The sequence below is a fragment of the Gobius niger genome (genome assembly GCF_951799975.1).
Source record: "Gobius niger genome assembly, chromosome: 20".
In the NCBI taxonomy this organism is placed as follows: domain Eukaryota; kingdom Metazoa; phylum Chordata; class Actinopteri; order Gobiiformes; family Gobiidae; genus Gobius; species Gobius niger.
The window spans coordinates 27,404,322-27,423,414 of NC_136871.1; the positions used below are offsets into that span (position 1 = coordinate 27,404,322).

At 41.9% G+C, this 19,093-nt stretch overlaps 1 protein-coding gene across 1 annotated transcript in view; it reads right to left on the reverse strand.

The window, feature by feature from the left end:
* The window catches only part of col7a1 (collagen, type VII, alpha 1), a gene marked incomplete at its 3' end in the record, with an annotated part of 98,424 nt that overhangs the window by 44,109 nt on the left and 35,222 nt on the right, over window positions 1-19,093 (reverse strand). The window contains exons 57-79 of the mRNA XM_079578439.1: window positions 18,591-18,632; window positions 18,409-18,489; window positions 18,073-18,108; window positions 17,943-17,978; window positions 17,794-17,874; window positions 17,681-17,716; window positions 13,170-13,241; window positions 13,045-13,089; window positions 12,831-12,866; window positions 12,380-12,415; window positions 9,494-9,598; window positions 9,283-9,348; window positions 6,777-6,899; window positions 5,129-5,156; window positions 4,871-5,037; window positions 4,542-4,667; window positions 3,357-3,566; window positions 3,073-3,108; window positions 2,951-2,995; window positions 2,648-2,764; window positions 2,500-2,571; window positions 2,341-2,385; window positions 1,712-1,747 (exon numbers count right to left, since the gene is read on the reverse strand). Of these exons, the coding sequence (XP_079434565.1) occupies window positions 1,712-1,747; window positions 2,341-2,385; window positions 2,500-2,571; window positions 2,648-2,764; window positions 2,951-2,995; window positions 3,073-3,108; window positions 3,357-3,566; window positions 4,542-4,667; window positions 4,871-5,037; window positions 5,129-5,156; window positions 6,777-6,899; window positions 9,283-9,348; window positions 9,494-9,598; window positions 12,380-12,415; window positions 12,831-12,866; window positions 13,045-13,089; window positions 13,170-13,241; window positions 17,681-17,716; window positions 17,794-17,874; window positions 17,943-17,978; window positions 18,073-18,108; window positions 18,409-18,489; window positions 18,591-18,632 (1,677 nt within the window). The remainder of the gene's footprint in view (window positions 1-1,711; window positions 1,748-2,340; window positions 2,386-2,499; window positions 2,572-2,647; window positions 2,765-2,950; window positions 2,996-3,072; window positions 3,109-3,356; window positions 3,567-4,541; window positions 4,668-4,870; window positions 5,038-5,128; window positions 5,157-6,776; window positions 6,900-9,282; window positions 9,349-9,493; window positions 9,599-12,379; window positions 12,416-12,830; window positions 12,867-13,044; window positions 13,090-13,169; window positions 13,242-17,680; window positions 17,717-17,793; window positions 17,875-17,942; window positions 17,979-18,072; window positions 18,109-18,408; window positions 18,490-18,590; window positions 18,633-19,093) is intronic.

The following is a 19,093-nucleotide window of genomic DNA, read 5'->3' on the forward strand; positions in this document are numbered from 1 at the left end:
TAGGTCCCCCATTCCACCTATTTTTCAATGGCGCTGTAAAAACAGCAGGGTTACGAGAATGACACAATATCCATTCTCCTTCTCTAAACGTAGCCAACAACAGGCCTATTGGGTGTCATCACTTTTGAGGTGTCAGGGCCATTTTGGTGCCTGAAGCAGAAATGTTTGGTGACTTTAGATGCACTGGTTTAATAGTTTCATTGTTAATTGAGGTGCCCCCGGAGAACAGAGATTGGGGCTTGTGACTCGTCCCCTAAGACTTGACTTGAAGTCGTGGTCTGAGACTCCCTCACACACTCATTTAGGGAATATTTAGTTATAAAGCTGTTAGTGGATAGGTGCAGTCTAAAAGATGTTAAAGAATAAGCATCACATCAGCAGTCTGTAAACCTGCGTCTTCAAGGTGAGGCTTTTAGTTATTGCTTTTCTTCTTTGAGAGTATTATTAAATCACCGCAGTGGATGGTGTAAACAGGTTCAGCTTTTACTGTATGACACAGGCCACTTCAGCATCATGCTGAGGCTAATACTGCAGACAGGTTTGTGACCAACCACAGCTGTGATTATGCTACTTTAACAACACTGAATCTGCATCTAACTTCCAACTGAATTGAGATAGTCTGACTCTGAATGACTGAAATTAGGTTTAATAGAGGCTTGTATTAGGTGTTTTTCATTTACAGGTGTCTAGCTTTAGCTAAGGTAAGACATGTTTATTTATACAGCGCATTTCATACACAAGGCAACTCAATGCGCTTAGTATAACGATTGTATAAAACATATAGAAATCATGGAACTTGGACTTGCCTTTGTGGGTCGGGGACTTATACAGTCTGTGTCTTAGAACCTGGTTTCTCTCAATGGGCAAGGATCGCTCTTCTCTATGGTCCTTATGGTGGGGAGCTGACATTGCTGTAATACCACCCCCGGGTGGCCAGGGGTGACCCCAAGACACACTTGCGAGCATTGATTCTAATGGGACCTGGCTCCAAAGAGTTTTTCTTTTTCTAAAAATTGCTATGACCCATGTGGCAACGCTGGGGAAGGTGAAATATTTTTAACCATGCAAGTTTCTTTCTTTCTTTCTTTCTTTCTTTCTTTCTTTCTTTCTTTCTTTCTTTCTTTCTTTCTTTCTTTCTTTCTTTCTTTCTTTCTTTCTTTCTTTCTTTCTTTCTTTCTTTCTTTGCGTTTTGTCTGAGGTCTCCGTGCACTTCACAGGCACTGCTCCATGAGCTGTATCGCCGGTTGCGTTGGCACACATTTCTGTAACTCTTCTGTCTCCTCGTTCTCATTGAATACAAGCCTGTTCTTTGTCAAATGCATCAATAATTTAGCGGCACAAACACAATGCCATTCAATCACGACGGCCTGAATGCGGTGCCCCTCGAAGCACTTAGTGGCCGACGCACAGTGTGATAACAAGCGGCGGCACTGCTGGGTGTTTTGTGTGTTGTGACAGCAGATATAATGCTTCTATGGTGGTCTTTATCTAATATAGGCTAATAGAGGTTAGTCCATCCCATCATATCCCACTACATGGCACAACTTTTACTTCTTTTTGGAGGCAGAGGAGAAAACCAACAGTAAGTAAGAATTGAACTCACAACTCTTTTCTAAGTGACCCGATAAGCGTAAAGTGCTTCTGCTTCCCCAAACCCCATCTCCCAGCTGCCCATCCCGTCCCGCCAGAGCTGAAGCCCCAGCCAACCTACCGGTCTGCCCAGCACTCCAGGGAACCCAGGCATCCCCTACAGAGAAGAGAGAGGACAGGGACAGGGGGGAGACGAACAACATACAAAAGGAAACAGGAAGGACAGAGTGTTAGCTGCAGGTTTGTGCTGAATGAAGCTTTGTGCTGAGCCGCGGAGGACAGAGCTCCACGGGCTGAGGGCAGTGCAGCGGGTTCATCTCGGCAACAGTTTTACTCACTGGTCGGCCGTCAGGACCCGCAGGCCCTTTGAGGCCCTGCTCCACACAGAAGGACACAGAACACAAATAAAACAGTTATCCTCTTCTTTTGGTATACTGTTGTAAGCAGTATTAACGCTTACTTCAAAGACACTCTGGACTTATTGCACATTATGACGCCATATCGTTGAGTTACATAAGACAGCTTCAGTTTTTATCTTTCCAAGTTATAGCATTGTCCCTGGGTCAAAACATACCTGGGAATGTATTTTTGCTTTATTCATGCAGGTTTGAGTAACCCCATATTACTTTGGCCTTTTCTTCTTCTACTGCTGCTGAAGCGCTGTTATTTGTGCTTCCTGGCTTTAGTTACATAACAGATACTACATTTTGAATAATGCTGTTTTATACTGAATTCACAAGTCCCACTCACCGGTTTCCCATCCTGGCCCGGTTTGCCTGGCTCTCCCGGGACACCCTGTAACAAGTCCCAAAATCTCTTTAGTGTGACTTTCTTTATATACGACACAACAAACACCCACTCTTCTGATGTTTTCTGTCTACATCCTCATCTGTGTGTGTGTAAACTCACCGCTGAACCGTCACGTCCCCGTTCTCCCACTTCTCCTCTGTCCCCTTTGTTACCCGGCGCTCCGGAAAAACCCTGGAAGATTTATAACACCGTATGGCCACTGCAGCAAACACGACAGAGAGATGATAGAAATGTCCCCAGCACGTACCCGGTCTCCTTTGGGTCCAGACAGTCCCATCGTGCCCGGCTCCCCCTTCTGCCCGATGGCTCCGGGAGGACCCCTGATGCCGGGGGCACCAGCCACCACCGACTCAGCAGAAGCTCCCTGCAGAGTAAATAAATCAAGGCTTTTACCATGGACAGACACAGAAAACAATGACATAACAATCGTTAGGTTTATGTGCTGCTAAAACACAAAAAAAGACATATGTGTTTCTTTACTTCACCAGTGTCCAGCGTTTGCTATTTCACTCTGGACTCTCGGTTGTTAATATGGAAGATGTAATCTCACCTTCTGACCTGGAGGGCCAGCTGCTCCGGTTAACCCCACTTTGCCCTGTTTAAAACAAGAAGCGTTCACTCCACACTTAATCACAGACTTGAATTTATGGATTCGCTCCATGATGCACTCACCGTTTCACCTTTGTCCCCCTTTTCGCCTCTGTCTCCCTGCAGTCAACATTCAGCAGCGTCAATACAACATAACACTGTCGATTTTAATGAGAAAAACAACATGGCACTAAAGCTCTCAGAACCTCCTCAGCATCTATTTTTATTGCGAGTTGTCATGTTCATTTATCCAGCTGTGCTTTGATTCCAATGTCATAACAGAGTCAAAATAAAGTAGATGGCACTAATTTCTCTCCCAGACAGCGGAGCCAACAACACAAAGCATCGACAGTATATTTTGGACTGACCTTTTCACCGGGTCTTCCAGCTTCCCCCAGTTCTCCCGCCCGTCCTGGGACTCCTGGTATGCCCGGTTTCCCTGGCTCTCCGGCAGGTCCTGCTGGTCCCTGAGGTCCCTTTTCACCGATGGCTCTCCCTGGAGCACCCACGGCGCCGGCCGGCCCTCGCTCGCCCTGCTCCCCTTTAGGCCCTCTGTCCCCGGGGGAGCCTCGGGAGCCCTGATCCACCACAGGGACACATTTACACACTCACGCCGATCACCGGCTTGTACAGCAGAGGGCCCCAACTTTTCTTTACTTAGCTACCCCTTGAGTTATTCATTTATTCTCAGTACCTCCTACCTCAAGGATCCTGCCAATATTTTTAGAAAGTGATCAACTAAACTCAAGTTTAAACTCGAGTATTTATATAAAGTATTATGTTCAAAATGAAGATAAAATGCTGTCAAATTCAAACATACCTAAAACATCATTTAAATCATCATCGTTACACTTTCTATTTTTAATCTTAAATATAAGTGCTCAAATGCCCCCAGATGCCCCCGTACCTCTGGTTGGGAAACACTGTTGTACAATATTAGAACATGAACAATTCAAAGCAAACAAGTACATTTTCCTGGGGACAAAAATATATCCGGGATGTATTGCTGCTGGGGTCCATAATAAAAGCTCCAATAAAATAAGTTTTAATTGGAAAAATACTCTTGAGGAAACTTTTCTCAATAAATGAATAATAATGAGCCGGACTGTAGCCTGTAACTTACAGTTGCATTGCACTTTACAAGCCTCTGTCACACGTTTCTACAACATTGTAGTCATTATTCACTCCACACTGTGGTGGTAAGTTACTATTGTCGCCACAGCTGCCCTAGGGCAGACTGTCCATTTACCACGTGGCTATAATGTGTTGTTTGTAACATGATCTCTAATTATATCAGTGCCCTCTGCTGGACACGTGTGGAATTCTGTCCTTTCTTTCTTTAAGCTGCCCCCACTTGAGCATTCTGGTTATTTCTTTAAAAATGCATAACTCTGCAAAGAAATGGGCTAGAGACTTGCTCTTTTTTGACATACTCAGACCTTTGTGCTCTAAAAGTGATGGGCCAGATTGAATCATCAACTCTTGGAGACCCCTGGTTTAAAGCTTATTCTGTGTAAGTTAAATGATAGTATGTCATAAAAGTGGGATTTTACATCTTCCCCGGCGGTGCCTCTGGGTCCCTGCTCTCCTCTGTCTCCTTTGTCTCCTCTCTGCGGCTTCGCTTCAGGACGAGGGGCCAGGAGGTCCTTCTTATCCACCACCACCTTCAGGTCGGACACCTACAAGGCACCACACACTTAGAACAGACACAAATAAACAGTTTCTCTGTGTGGAGAAAGATGAGCAGACCTTCAGCATAAAGAGCATATGAGTCACATGGTATTATTAAAAGATTATCATAATCTCCACTATTTGACTGTATTATTGTATCTTTCCCTGCAAATGGGACCAATTACTAAAGGGATTTTTATGATTCACATACCATGATCCCAAGGCCTGCCAATGCTCTCTGAACATCCTGTTGGAAAATGCAAAAATATAACAATGAATATGCAAATAAGAGGCAGCGGGTCCAAGTCGAGTGACGTCGCTGAGTCATACCACTGCAGTCCCGGGTTTGCCCGGTGCCCCGTCCTCTCCTGGGTCTCCCTGTCCATCAAAACATGTCAGTCTTTCAGCGCTCGCCACAAGAATGGATTCATTTTAATGTAAATGCAGAAGATACAACTTACAGCATCACCTTTCGGGCCGAGGGGTCCTCGCTCTCCCTGAAAGTGAAAATACACAGCCAGCAATCATTCCATCTCTGTGACAGTTTCTAGACCCTTCGAGACCAGTGTATGTGTGTGCTAAGCTGTCATACTAACTGATAAGTAGGCTTTGAGAAATACTGAGCTAAGTCTAAAGTCCTAGGCTTTTGAATTCTCAGGCTTTTTAGGACCTATAAATACTAAGGAAATGCAACTCAGGTTGGGATCACTTTCCCCCATGCATTTTCTTCATAGTTGATAATGCTGTCAATACAGCACAGACTGTGTTAATGTGAAGGGAGATAGACATTGTTGTGAGTTGGGCTTCTCAAGTCTCATGTTATAGTCCATTGTATCAACTAACATCTCAAGCTCAATCCTTTTTACACTGCCTGAGCAAAAGACAGATGCCATGAAAAAGTCACACACTCTAAAAATTGGTTGTAGCACCTTTAACTTTGATGACAGCCCAGAGTCACTGTGGCATTGTTACATTTAGCTTCTGCAATGTCAAAAGATCCAGTGTTGCTTCCAGATCTTGTATTAATGATGGGAGAGTGTGACCACAAAGCCTTCTCCAGCACATCACAGAGATCCTTAATTAGGTTAATGAGGTCCCATGCTTTCCAGATATGAGCCTGATGCCATCAGGGAAGAAGAAAGCCAATGATGGAATAAGCTGGTCATTCAGGATGTTCAGGCCGTCAGCTGATCTCATTCTTTGGGCACATACAGTAGTGTTGCTGAACCTAAACCTGACGAATGGTTGAGGAAAGCGCTTGTCTTTTGTCCTCATGGCGCGGAGCTGACATTGCCGCAATACCACTCCCTGCTGGCCAGGGGCAACTCCAAAAAAAAGGAATTCTAAAAGGAATTCCTATGGTGACTTTGCACCGCCATAGTACTGCTTTAAAGCCTGGGTGCAAAGAGTTTTTTTGTGACAATGCTGGGCAAGGTGTCATATTTTTAATCACGCTGTTTTTTGCACTATAGAAATAATAAGTTAAGCCTCCCCTCCTCTCCTCTATAGCTCCAAACGGTAGTGAAGTTAGAAGCAACCAGTGCTTTGTTTATGTGACTGAGATGTCAACTCGTCTAAGCTAAAGTAAGAACAAATCTCAGTATTTAAAAATGGTGGCTATTCCTTTAAATCCAGGTGGGAACTTTTTTGTTTTGGTCATGCAGTGTATTTGATTTTCAAGTCTCAAATACGTGACTAGAGGCTAAGTAGCATCTTGAAAGTCCACACCTATGACAGGGAGTGAGGTTTTCTTACTCGGCTTTGGTTGGCAGTTGGTAAATCCAATTTAAATACAAATCATTATAAACTTATTATTTCTTTCTTCCCTGCACCGTCCTTTGCACTGCATCCCCATACCAGCCACTAATAAAATTATATATATAAAAAAGCCAGAAGCGTGTCGAATAGATAAGTAAACAAAAACGCATTATAAGTACAATAATGTGATCCATTTTAGCGACTGAATATGGTATACAGTATATTGTAGGCAAAAAAAAATAAAAATCTGTCACCAATGAAGCCAGCTAATGGTCTCAGTCTACATTCACCGATAGCTAATTTGAATGGTCGGGATCAGAGGTGCATCTCTGCTTTAAATCAAATGTGTTTAAAAATGCAGGCTGCAGATAATGCTGGGCCTCGCCCCCCCCCCGGCTTTTATTCGAGCTCGGAGCTGGATCGATGAGAGAACAAGGCGGACTCACGCGCTGCCCCGCTGCTCCCGGGATCCCTGGTACCCCCTGAAGGACAGAGGAAGGACAGTGATAAAACGTGAGCGATAGGAGACAGGGAGGAGCCTCTCAGCGGGACGTCCCAAGAGAGAGAGAGAGAGCCAGATAAAACACATGTCACTGCTGATGCACAAGGGCTGCTCCGAGATAACAAGACAACACAGCACATACTCAACATCACGTCCATATTTACACAGGCTCAAAACATGCATTAAACATATTTTCATCATAGCGTCCAAAGATCATACATGAAACAAGATATGGGGATGTGAGGGGGCGGAACCTGAAGGTGACACTGGAATATCATTATCGCAGATTAAGATGAAGGGATTAGATTTCGTTCTGCACATTATAGGAAAGGATTTCACATTTTCACGATCATGCTGTGTTTTTGATTCATCTGACGACTCCTCTGTTAAGGCAGCGCCTCGCCCCCACTTTAAGTCACATGCATGCCTTGGGTTTTGTAGAAACACTATCGTTTGTACAGCAGATTATTGAGAAAGTGGTCAAACACCTATTTAACAGGCACAAAAAGATGAAGTCCAGGAATTCAGCCATGGCAAAAGTGAACAAATTTATTTATTTCAGGAAATATTATAAAGCACACCGACACATTCCTCAGGGTGTGAACAATAACCCTTCACATCCTGAAGAAGGCAGAGTTGTTGTGCTTTTTAAAGCTTCCAATCCTAAAATCAAGCCTTCACTCAGTTTGATGAGTGCCTGGAACTGCCTCTTTCATAAAGGAAACTAAGTGTTCCCATGACAAGTTCCCATGAGCACCTGCTAAGAGCAACATCTACATCGAAGTGATCCCAAACCCCACGACCAAGGCCAAGTTATCAACACAATGCCTCAGGTTCCCGTTCAAAAGCCGTGTGGTGGTTGTCGCTGGTGAGTGAATCGTGTTCCCAGGGAGTCCCACCGCCTTTATTTGTCTTTTTCTGTCACAAAGAAGTTTGTATATTTAAAGCAGTACAAAGTAACTTGTTTGCCTTAATAAATCCTTTTCGTAGTCCTTCTGGGGGTAATACAAGTGTCAATGGGATGATTGGGGGATTTCATCTCTGGCCAGAAAACCACACTTCCAGCATTCCCTGCTCCGACCCAGAGGCCCCAATACACCCTAATGGAATCACGAAGAAGGAGCTAACAGGCTAACAGGGCAAAGCTAACAAGGGGCTAGCGCTACTTAAACAGTGTTGTGAAAAAAATTATCTCCATTGCGTAATTGGATCTACAATATCCCTCTTTCTCTTTGTCTTTTCTGTCAGCGTAGTATTTACTCTCACGGACAAATAATGAGTAAAAAACCGCAACATGCTATGACACCTGCAGTGGCGCTCAATGCCTCTAGGGGCATGAGTTACTTAGTACTGCTTTAATCAGACAGTGCGCATCAAGCTTGACACACAATTAGCACAGGGGAGCCCAATTTAGTGAGTCCCATAACTCAAAAACACAGGAGAAAAGCTCTCCTTCTACAGACCAGCTGATTCACTGGCCAGTTGGTAACACTAGTGCTTCTTGTACGGCGACAGTGAGACATCAACTCGATAATTACAATCACCCGAAACTATCTTCACCGAGCTGATATTCACACCAAAAACGTGTGTCGCTGTCCGCAAAAAACACTCCCAACAGGAGATTATTGCTTTGGTGTGCGTGCCTTTACAATCATTTTTTATAAATTCCGGAAAAATATATTACCACACTTTTTTCTCTATATTTATTTGTGATGAAAATAATGCTAAACTACATGAACACTGCCAACAATGAAACCATTGGCCTTTTCACTTTCACCTCCTCTTAAACCTTGTCCTTAGCCCCGGTTGGGAGACACTGCCAGCAGGAGTCGCCATTGAACCAAAGCGATATGTTCCATATGTTCACAGTTTAGACTAAAATTGTGTCTTGCTTTTAGACACAATGGCAGCTTTTCCTGAAGTTGGGAGGGCATTTTGCAGCCCAGGGTCCATATCATTACCATGAAAAATAGTAACCACGTTTCAAGGTAATCAGTATGTATACTGGGTTAAGATTATGACTCATTTCTACTTAATACCCTGTATTCCACGCTTAGGCCTTTTACCATGAGCAACAAAGGAGCATCACATGTTACTAAAATCTACAAAATGATGCCCATTACTCACTCTATAATCCCAAGAATACATCAGGATTCTATTTAATCATTTCATTTATAATAATTCACAGTTGGTATATTTTAAGTTTCCTAAATCATCATGGAATTACTGAATTTAAAAAGAGCTTATATGAGTCAAAAGCAGAGTTCAGGATCGCATTATCCACGGAACGTGTTTATTTGTGTTCATATTTGGGAAATAACTGTGCACTTAAAGTAGAGAGTTTGTGACAGAGTTGTACTTACTGGAGTTCCTGGAGGCCCCTGGGGACCTGGGATGGGTGCTTGTGAAACTCCTTTCACATAGACCGTCTGAAATAAAGACTGCGTTAGCCACATGGAGGAACTGGATATTTTCTCATGTTTGTACTTGCAATGATCAAAGTTGTAAAAAAGTTATGTCCGATAGAGAGCGTGCAGTCTACTAAATTAAAGACTGCGTTTACTCATGCAGTACCTGTCCAGGAGGGCCGGCAGCTCCGGCCGGTCCTGCAGGTCCTGGAGGTCCCGCAGGGCCAGCGGGTCCAGCCAGACCTCGGTCTCCTTTCAGTCCATCCCGACCCTGAGCAAAATCACAGACATCACTCACTACAAAGGAAAATGTAAAGTAGTTCAATGACTTGGTGACATTTACTAACTTTGAGCCCTTTTTATTTCCATTTGAATAATCAGTAATTTAGTTACTTTACTGATTACTTGATTTTAGAAGTAACTAAATTAGATTACAAGTTACTTTATAAGTAACATTAATCAGCTGCTGATATCACCTCCCTTGTCTCAAAATGCAAATGACACGGGTTTGCCAATACTCGCATTATTGGAAGTGCATTTTAACAGTAGCATCAACAAGAAAAGTGACGTATTTCCATCGCTCTCCTCCTCTATTGTCTACGTTTTTGTTGCAAGAAAAAAGTGTTTATTATTTTATTTTATTTTATTTTTTCAAAACAGTAACACAGACTTGGAAAAGTAACTTTAATCTGAGACTGTTCTGAAAATAGTAATGTTTTAGATTATCTGTTACCGAAAAAAGTAGTCAGATTAAAGTAACTTGTTGCTGGCATCACTGTCTGTACTTGTACTTGTTGTCACTTATAAGTTATAACTAGTAATGTGACCAAACCAAAGATTTTTTATCAGTGATTTGGTCCATGATCTTCAATACTCTTGACAACAATCTGCGCATTAACAACTGACTTGACCTGCCGCCATCCCAGTGGAACACGATGGACCTATCGAAAGCTGCCATGTCAAATGAAAAAAAAAAAAAAATCCTTTAGCTGATTACATTGCTACACCGCTTTCCGCTCCTCTGCCACTTGTGCATAAGGTTGACCTCCCATCGCACCGCGGGCTGTGGTGGAATCTGTGCCGCCGAGATGAAAGCAGGTGGTTGCGTGCCTCCCCGGCTCCTCCTCGCCGATAATTAATTTGAATTTCCACATGAAAACATCGGCGTGACATTTGGTGCTCCTCCGGATTGCTCTCAGAAGTGGCTCTCCCTTTAAAGTCTAAGCTTCCCTCATTAGCGCTCGCTGAATTTATATGGAGGCTCGTTTCAGGAGGCTATTGATCCGCTGTGAATGAGCGTGTGATAGAATTGTCAATGCTGCCGCCTATCCCGCCACTGATAAATACCAGAGGAGCGTAAAGTGCTGCAATAAATGCTAAGACGTGCGTTTCTTTTTTCTATTCAAATTTCACCTAATGTTCTCTGCATATAGCCTTGGAGAGGCTGTATCCTGTTGTTCGTTTTTTAATCGTAGTAAAGTGAAATCCATTTTGTCTCCTCGCAGTTCGCAACTATTTTTAGTGCTTGTGAACCAGAAAGTAAAACCGAAAAATTCCACGTAGGGTTAAAGCGAGAGCTTAAATTGCCGGTGGTTCAAAAACATGAATAGTTAATGCTTAACAAAGGTGCAGGTCCAGTGGATAAAAGCAAGGCAGACTGGAATAATAATCAACATCTGAAATGTGGGCAAAATGACAAAAAAGCAAGACAGAAATGAAGCAGAGACTGGGTTAAAGAGGGCAATTGTTTCGGTAACTTAGCTTTATATTAAGGTGTGCTAGCTAACTATTAATAAGGCATTGAAAAGCATTTGTAATCTCCCTATAAATGTTTCATAAGCAATCTATAAGATATTTCAAAGATGTTAATAGGGCATTAACAATGTGCTTGTAAAGGTATTAATAAGCAGCTTATTAAAGGCCCTATACTTGATTTTTGGATTACAATTGACTCTGTGTATAACTTCACATCATAACAACGCCGGCCAAGAAGTGACTTCCTGTTTCGATCCAGCACGCCAATAAAAGAACTGAACAAATCTCAATGATCAGTTCAGCAGGTACTTGCAACATTACAAGAACATAATTAAACACACACATTTTAAGTGTTTCGTCTGTTAATAGTTAGGCAGAAAGAAAGCTAATGAACTGCTGAACTAATGAATGAGATGGTGCTTTTATTTTGGCGTGGTGGATCGAAACAGGAAGTCACTTCTTGGGCGGCGTTGTTATGATTTGAAGTTATGCACAGAGTCAATTAACTTTTAACTTTTCTAACATATTTGTGGCATACCAATTCTTCACAGGAATGAGTTTACTGGTACATTTCACCACTCGCAGGGTCACTTTTTAGGGTTCCTTTGACAGAAATGCTACAAAACTAGCCTGTAAGTTCATAAAATTGTTCCAAATCAAAATTATAATTAATACATTTACATACTAAAGGAGGACAAAGCTAATTTCGTTCCATTACGAAAACAAAAATTCCAGCCTCAACACATCAAATTTCAAATTGTTTGTGTCAGGCCAATAATCTCATCAAAATACCAATAATACTCAAAATACTATTGCTTTTAGCTCTATTGCATAATGTTATACAAAGAGTTCATTTTCAAAAACTATTGAAAAAAATCAATTCAGTGATAAAAAAAAAGTTCCAAACATTTTGTAATAATTCAGAGTGGAGATATCTGTTTTTGCAAATTAACTCTTTATATCCTCATGCTGTGTTGTAATAGAAAAAAGTAACGTGTACTGTATGTGTATTATGTACCTTGTGCAATACTCAGGACTCAAGACTGATTCATTGACTGTGAGACACTAGCATCACCTTTATCAAACATGCCCACGGCACGAGCTTTGAAATGTTCCCTCCCTCACTTTGAAGGAAGTAAAAGTGAGAAAAAGGCCAGACAGTGAAGTGAGGTGTAATAAAAACCAGTGAAAGCAGGGGATCAATGGAGCAACAGGACAGTGAGAGGTGCACAAAGTCAGGACACACAGCACAGAGCCCCCCAAAAAAAAAAAAATGAGAAAAATGAAGCAAACTGACATCTCGACCAGACGCCCCGACTTCTCCTTTGTCGCCCTGTAAAGCAAAACAGAGCGGTCAGGGTTAGAGAGGAAACAATGACTGTAATAAGAGCAAGAGGAAACTAATAAAGCTACAAACATTTGAGAGCACTTTGGTTATAAGGTGGCAGGATATCGGTGCAACGATCCAACAGTGTGGCACTAAATGTAATCACTGTAAAAAAGATTAAGAAAATCCGCTCCCAACTAAACTACTCTCTCTCACACAAACTAACTTCTCCCTCTCTCCCTCCTCTGTCCAAACCGTCTCAATCTGGACACATCCTCCATTACCTCCAAAACTGATGTCCTACTATATACTTCCAATCCCCTGCATTCTCCTGAGCCTCTTCAATCTCACCTTTGCCTCCGGTCGTTTCCCCAGCGCCACTATCTCTACACCGTCTAATATGTCATTTGTAGATACACACCTTTCTCCCATCTTCTCCAGGCTCCCCATCCTCACCCTGAAAAGTACAGAGAAAGAAATGCAGCGTTACACTTTCTATTTTTTTTTTTGGGACCAAATTTCCATTTATTCATATGCCTTGTGATATGAAAATGGCAAATCCAATCGTAAACTAAGAATGCTCACTATTTGGGGGAAAAGGCAGAAAGTGACATTTTTAAGTTGAGCGTAAATACCTCTTTTCCGGGGAGACCTGGTTTTCCATCTTCACCTGCTTTACCCTGATAAAACACCAAAGACACAGAGGAAGAACATCGCATTTCTAAACCCAGTCATGTACAATCTCTGAGTGAGCCCTTACAGGTGTCCCGGCCGCACCCGTAAGACCTGGGGGGCCTTGGGGTCCCTGCTCCCCTCTCAGTCCTGGTAATCCCTGAAACACACACATACTTTAGTGCATTAGAGGCTGTTAGATAGCTGCATATGAGAAAAGAAGAAGAAAAACCTGATAATTAAAGGCACACTGCGCAACATTTTGGACTTTACTGTTGTCATGACGTCATCGAAACAAAACATGCTCCTATGACCAGCTCAGCACAGAAAATACTATTACTGCAGTGGGGAATCAAAGAATGGATTTGGATGAGGACCTATAACCTGCTTGAATCTCATATTCTGCTGCTTCTCCATGGAGACGAGCTGGAGACGTCCCCACTCCCTGTAAGGTTACAGTCATGTCTTAGGAGAGCTGAGCCGCTCACAGCAAAAGCACATGTTTTTATGAGGTATTTTTCAATGATGAAAACATCTGTCATAAAACAAATGCTACTATTTCAATTTTATTTATTGGGTAAAATTTTACCTGGTGTGGCTTTAAATAACTATTTTTTAAGCCATTTCAACACAGTTTATTTCATTAAATCTAAACAAAAACGCAATTTTATTTTGTGTCAAAAAATTGTAAATTGAACACAACCTTTTTACACACTATGCATTTTATTTTGGCTGTGCTAAAGTGCATATGATAGGTTTTAATGCTTTTGAAAATAGAAAATGTTGGGTAGAAATAGAAATGTTGGGTAGAAAAGTTATTTTTATTTGAATTTTGAAGCTGCTGACAGGAAGTGACATAGATAAAGGTGACGTTCCATACGTTTGTTAAGTGTGACGTCACAACTTCCGGGGCCTAGCAGACTGGCAAATATGCGAGAAAAAACATTTAAAAAGTATTATTTACTAAAGCCACTACTTCCGGGGTTAGCGTAGCTGCTGCGCCGTTAGCATTTTTGTCCGCTATCCCGGAAGTACCGATTTTTGTAAATAGTACTTTTACAGCAGTAGGTACAGCATTTTTGGCTAATGGGCCTGATAAATATGTATGTTCAGTAACTCTCTGTTGAATTTCAGAAATATTGATTGTGGTATTAAAGAGTTTCTCGGACATCTGCCGACCCGGAAGTTGAGCTGTGACGTCACCACTTAACAAACGTATAGCACTCATTGACTTCTTCTATGTCACTTCCTGCCGATGTCCAATAAGGAAGTGAAACTATAAACATCACAAAAAATAGTCAAACTAAAAAAAAACTGAGCACAATCTTAAGCAAAATCTTAAATATAATTGTGTTAATTATGTTTTAGCAAAAATTGTGTCTATGTGTCATATGCACTTTAACAAAAATATGTAAACCTCAGCCAGATGGAAGACTTTTGCAATATACTGTGTCTTCTTTGTGTCCTCTAATCAGGGCTGGACCAAACAAATGATCACACTGTAGATTTGGTTCATGAAATGGCACAGAGTTGTAGAGTGAGAATAGAAGTCCCAAAACGACGCTAAATCCTCAACGGAAACCAGAAGCTACATCTTCTAACTACTTCCAAACTGTGCCACTGTCTAGGGGAGAGGACGAGGCAAGTCAGTTCCCATGATGCATTCCTTCACATACATTCATCTCAGGTCTAAGGTTCTCTGGGTCCTGAAGGGCGTAGTAATAAATTCTTTTCACTTGTATTGGCAGATGTGATGCGGAGGAGCCATGACTAACAGCGTCTCCAAGAGATTGGTCTCACTGCTCTTTATAAGAGATTATCTGGGAACCATAACTTAAAAAGCATGACAACGGAGGGATGTAAAAATGCACCAGATAGCATCAGTGGAGCAATGGAGTAAATACATCTTAATACAAAATGAAGTACCACAGTGGCTAATGATGCTTCTATTTTGGGTCTGATCTTGTATCTGGTGTGACTGCCCATATGTCGTCGGCCCATTGAGAAGATTAACCTAATATTGCGATGACGTGACCAGACTGTCTCAGGTTAATTATTGTGGAGAGCTACATTGAGAGAAATGGACACTTAAAGAATGAATATGAGCCGGATGATAAATACAGACCAAGGCGTTCTGACACATCTGACCTTCGGTGGAGGCCGTTTACTCGCACTCATCACTGATTTGACCAGAGCTCTGAGCTATTATTACTTCGGATATTAGTAATAAAGCGAGTCTCATGCCGTTCAGGACTCCTCACACCTCCACACTGCCATCTGCAGCTCAGAGCTAAAAACACTCTGCTGTGGCACATGCAACACCAGCCGCTGAGTGACAGGAGCGTCGCTGTCTTCAATGTGGAGTGTGACGTGAGGCCGATGGGTTCAGGGCATTAGGACATATAATACATATATATACAAACATATCTACTGTTTAAAGTGCATATGACAGGTTTTAATGCTTTTGAAAATACGACTTATTTAGAAGGATAACATCAGTTGCAAGTGTAACGCCTTATTTGAAAGCCAAGGCCTACAAAACTGATCTCAGATGTTTTCTCTTGTTGTTGCTTCATTGTCACGTTTTCATCTCTGTTTTGTGGCTTTTTTTGTTGCGTTACTGTCACTTTTGTGTCACTCAAATATGGTGAATTTTTTGTTGGGTTTTCATCCTCGTCTTCGTCTCTTTTTTTGCCGCTACTTTGCCGCTTTTCCCAATAATCTTTTAGATTCGGGTAAAGCCAAACTGGAGAAATGTGCTCTGTTCCGGTGCGGGTTAAGAGGTAAAGCTGCTGACAGGAAGTGACATAAATAAAGCTAAAGTTCTAGAGTAGTTTGACTCATTTCCTGTTGACTTAACATGGTCGCCACGGCAACAGTTTAAAATGGTTTGCCACTTCCTGTCAGTGTCCAATAAGGAAGTGAAACTATAAACATCACAAAAATTGCCAAGCTAAAGAAAGCAGGGTACAATCTTAAGCAAAATCTGAAATATAATTGTGTTAACTGTTTTAGCAAGATTTGTGTCTATGTGTCACATGAACTTTAAAGGGGGGTATTCTGCAAAATCGACTTTTTCAAGCTTTACATCATGTTATTATGTCATTCCCTCATTAAACACATGCCTGAAGTGTTGCCTTGGCACATTCACATATTTTTGAGTAATCTGTAAAAACTCTGATGGCGGCCATTTTAGGGATAGGTTTGCCTGAGTCCTCCTAGGAACGCCCCCACCTCCTGGAGACGCCCTCAGCAGAACCCCCTCCCCACTGATGCCACAGACAGCGTGTGGAGGGGGCGTGTCGGAAAGGGGCAGAGGTTCTTAAAGAGACAGAGGCCTATTTCAAGACATTCACTACAGCCATTTTGGGAGAGACATTTTATACAAGGCAGTTATTCTAATTTACTGCATTTACAGACCGACAGAAGGTTTTGTCATCACTGTAGTGTGCTATAGACTGGTGCTATGTGATTGAAAAAAGCAGAATACCCCCTCTTTAAGATTCCACTCTCTGTTGGTGCCCAGAGTAAGGACTAAACACAGTGAGGCTGAATTTCAGTCTGCTAAATTCATAAAACTTAAAGCATCTTATTTGCACCTTGTGTACCAAATGTGGTCTACAAATAAACCTTGCCTTACTCTGAAATATAAAATGTACACAGCAGACCCATTCCTCTGAGTACTCACAGTAGTAGGCGCATTGAGTTGCCTTGTATACGAAATGTGTGGTATACATAAATATGCCTTGCCTTACTTTCACCACAACCTTTTCTTGAGTAAATATTTGAGTCACTTCTGTTTTACTTCAAGTCAAATAGAATAAAGTTGCTTTTACTTGAGAGATTATTTTTGGCTCCTCTACTCACCTCTGCTCTTTATATATTATTTTCAGTTAACCACTCATCGGTCTGAAACTGCTCCTACAAAGGCGTACTTCTGTTAGCCTGACTGTTTGAATTAAGAGTTCTATCCCCCACACAAATGACAGGTGAAGCCAGGCATTATACTAAAGTATGGCGCGGTATGTCCGTTTCATGGCATTTATACTATCTCTGTGGTTTCCCCATTGTTAACATATGAATATGATTTAGCATTTAGCTCAGAGGTCCTTTTTATATATATATATATAAAATCTTAAAAGGTCTGTACATTCATACATGAAGGTTGATGGGTTGTAACAGCTGAAAACATCTGGATCTTTCATAACTTGGGTTAAATGGCTAAATGGCTAACGGCTATAGGAGAAACACACTGAGCAGGCCAATGAAAGGAAAGTTTACTGGACTAGCTGGCTCGCTCACTGTCCACATGCCTTAACGCTGCTTTTGCTTTTTATTTCTGTGTAACCGGGATCACAAGATTTGCACCACATTTGCCAAAGTGACGGTTGGTTTGGCCTGGAGTTTTATTATAACTCTATGCCCATATCAAGACAACTTGCATTATTCTGTCATTCCTCAGTCACATTTGGAAGCAACTTCTTCGGTCACAGCTGCCATGGGGCTGACTGACGGATAATACAGTATAATATTAGCCCATCAAACACTCTTCCTCATAATGGTAACATGATTTATGAAAAAAAAAAAAAGAAATCTTACATCTCGGCCGGGATCTCCTAGTTTGCCTGGATCACCCTGAAACACAAACATAATTGCAGTGCTCAGAGTGTTGAAGGTTAATTCGTATGCAATAATAGTAATAAATGAAGTACCCTGAGTCCCGGAGTTCCTGGAGCTCCTGGTTTGCCGTCCAGACCAGGCCGACCATCCAGCCCAGACGCACCTCTCTCACCCTGACAAGAAGTCAAGATGAAGTCATACTTTACCGTCGCCGTATTGTCTATTTTTTTAAATTTCATACCTTGTCTCCTGCGGAACCTCTTTCTCCTGCATCGCCCTGAAGGAAAAATTTAGTTTGAAATCATGTTTCTTCATAGTCTAAATACATTTTTGAGATTAAAAACAGAATGAAAGTGAAAAAGCAGACATACTCTTCCTCCAGGCAGTCCCCGCTGTCCCTCTGGTCCCTGGAGAAAAATATAGACGGATCTGACGCAATGTGCAACGTACAGTGAACAAAACATGTGGTGTCTGTATTATCATTTTCCTCCAACTATTCCACAAAAAATGACCACTTCACTGTAGAATTATGATTAATGATTAAAATAATTGATTCTGCTAAAGGCGTATGAGATCATGTGTTGTGATGACTACTTTTAACACATACATACATTACTTACATTACAAAACATCCAACACCAACACTAAGACGTCCGAAAGTACTCGAAAAAAAGCCAGAATAAAACTGTTTTATCTTTTTCCCTCACTCTCAGTCCAGCAACACCCGGTGGTCCAACTTCCCCTTTCTGCCCTTTGCCCCCGTGCTCCCCCGGGTCTCCATCATCGCCCTGTAATGAATCCAAACCGAAAAGTTCACTCAAATATGATTTTTACAGTTGTCCCAGCATCGAAAACAGATATACAAAGTACAGTGAGTCTTCAACATTACCTTCTCTCCTCGTTCTCCTTTAAGAGCGCCCTGGATTTCAGCCTGTTACAGAAACAAAAGAGAACATTAAGACGAGTTTGTTGTGATTACGTTTTACAACGCGCTATGAATAATATATATCTGAGCATTTTCTTAAATATTACGAGCGCTAATCGCTGGAAATTCGGGCCTTCTGCTCTCCCAAAATTTCATCCACTGAGGGGCGCTGTGATAAAAAAATGACACCGTTTGTTGCGGAGCGCACTTCCTGTTGCTATCAGACTGCATTCAGACGAACGCAATGGAGACTTTTCTGTTCTGTTTTATTGCCTAATATTTGGTGCAGTCCTGTGAGACAACTCCTGTTGTGACATTGGGCTATACAAAACTACTGATTGATTTAGACGTCAGGGGCGAGTGATTTTAAATGTGTTCTGAAGCGTAGGAAGGAGCTCTTGACTGAAACAGAACTGCTGTTTTGGGGCTAACTAGTCCCTCTTTGCTACTGCCATGTCCTGTGGATC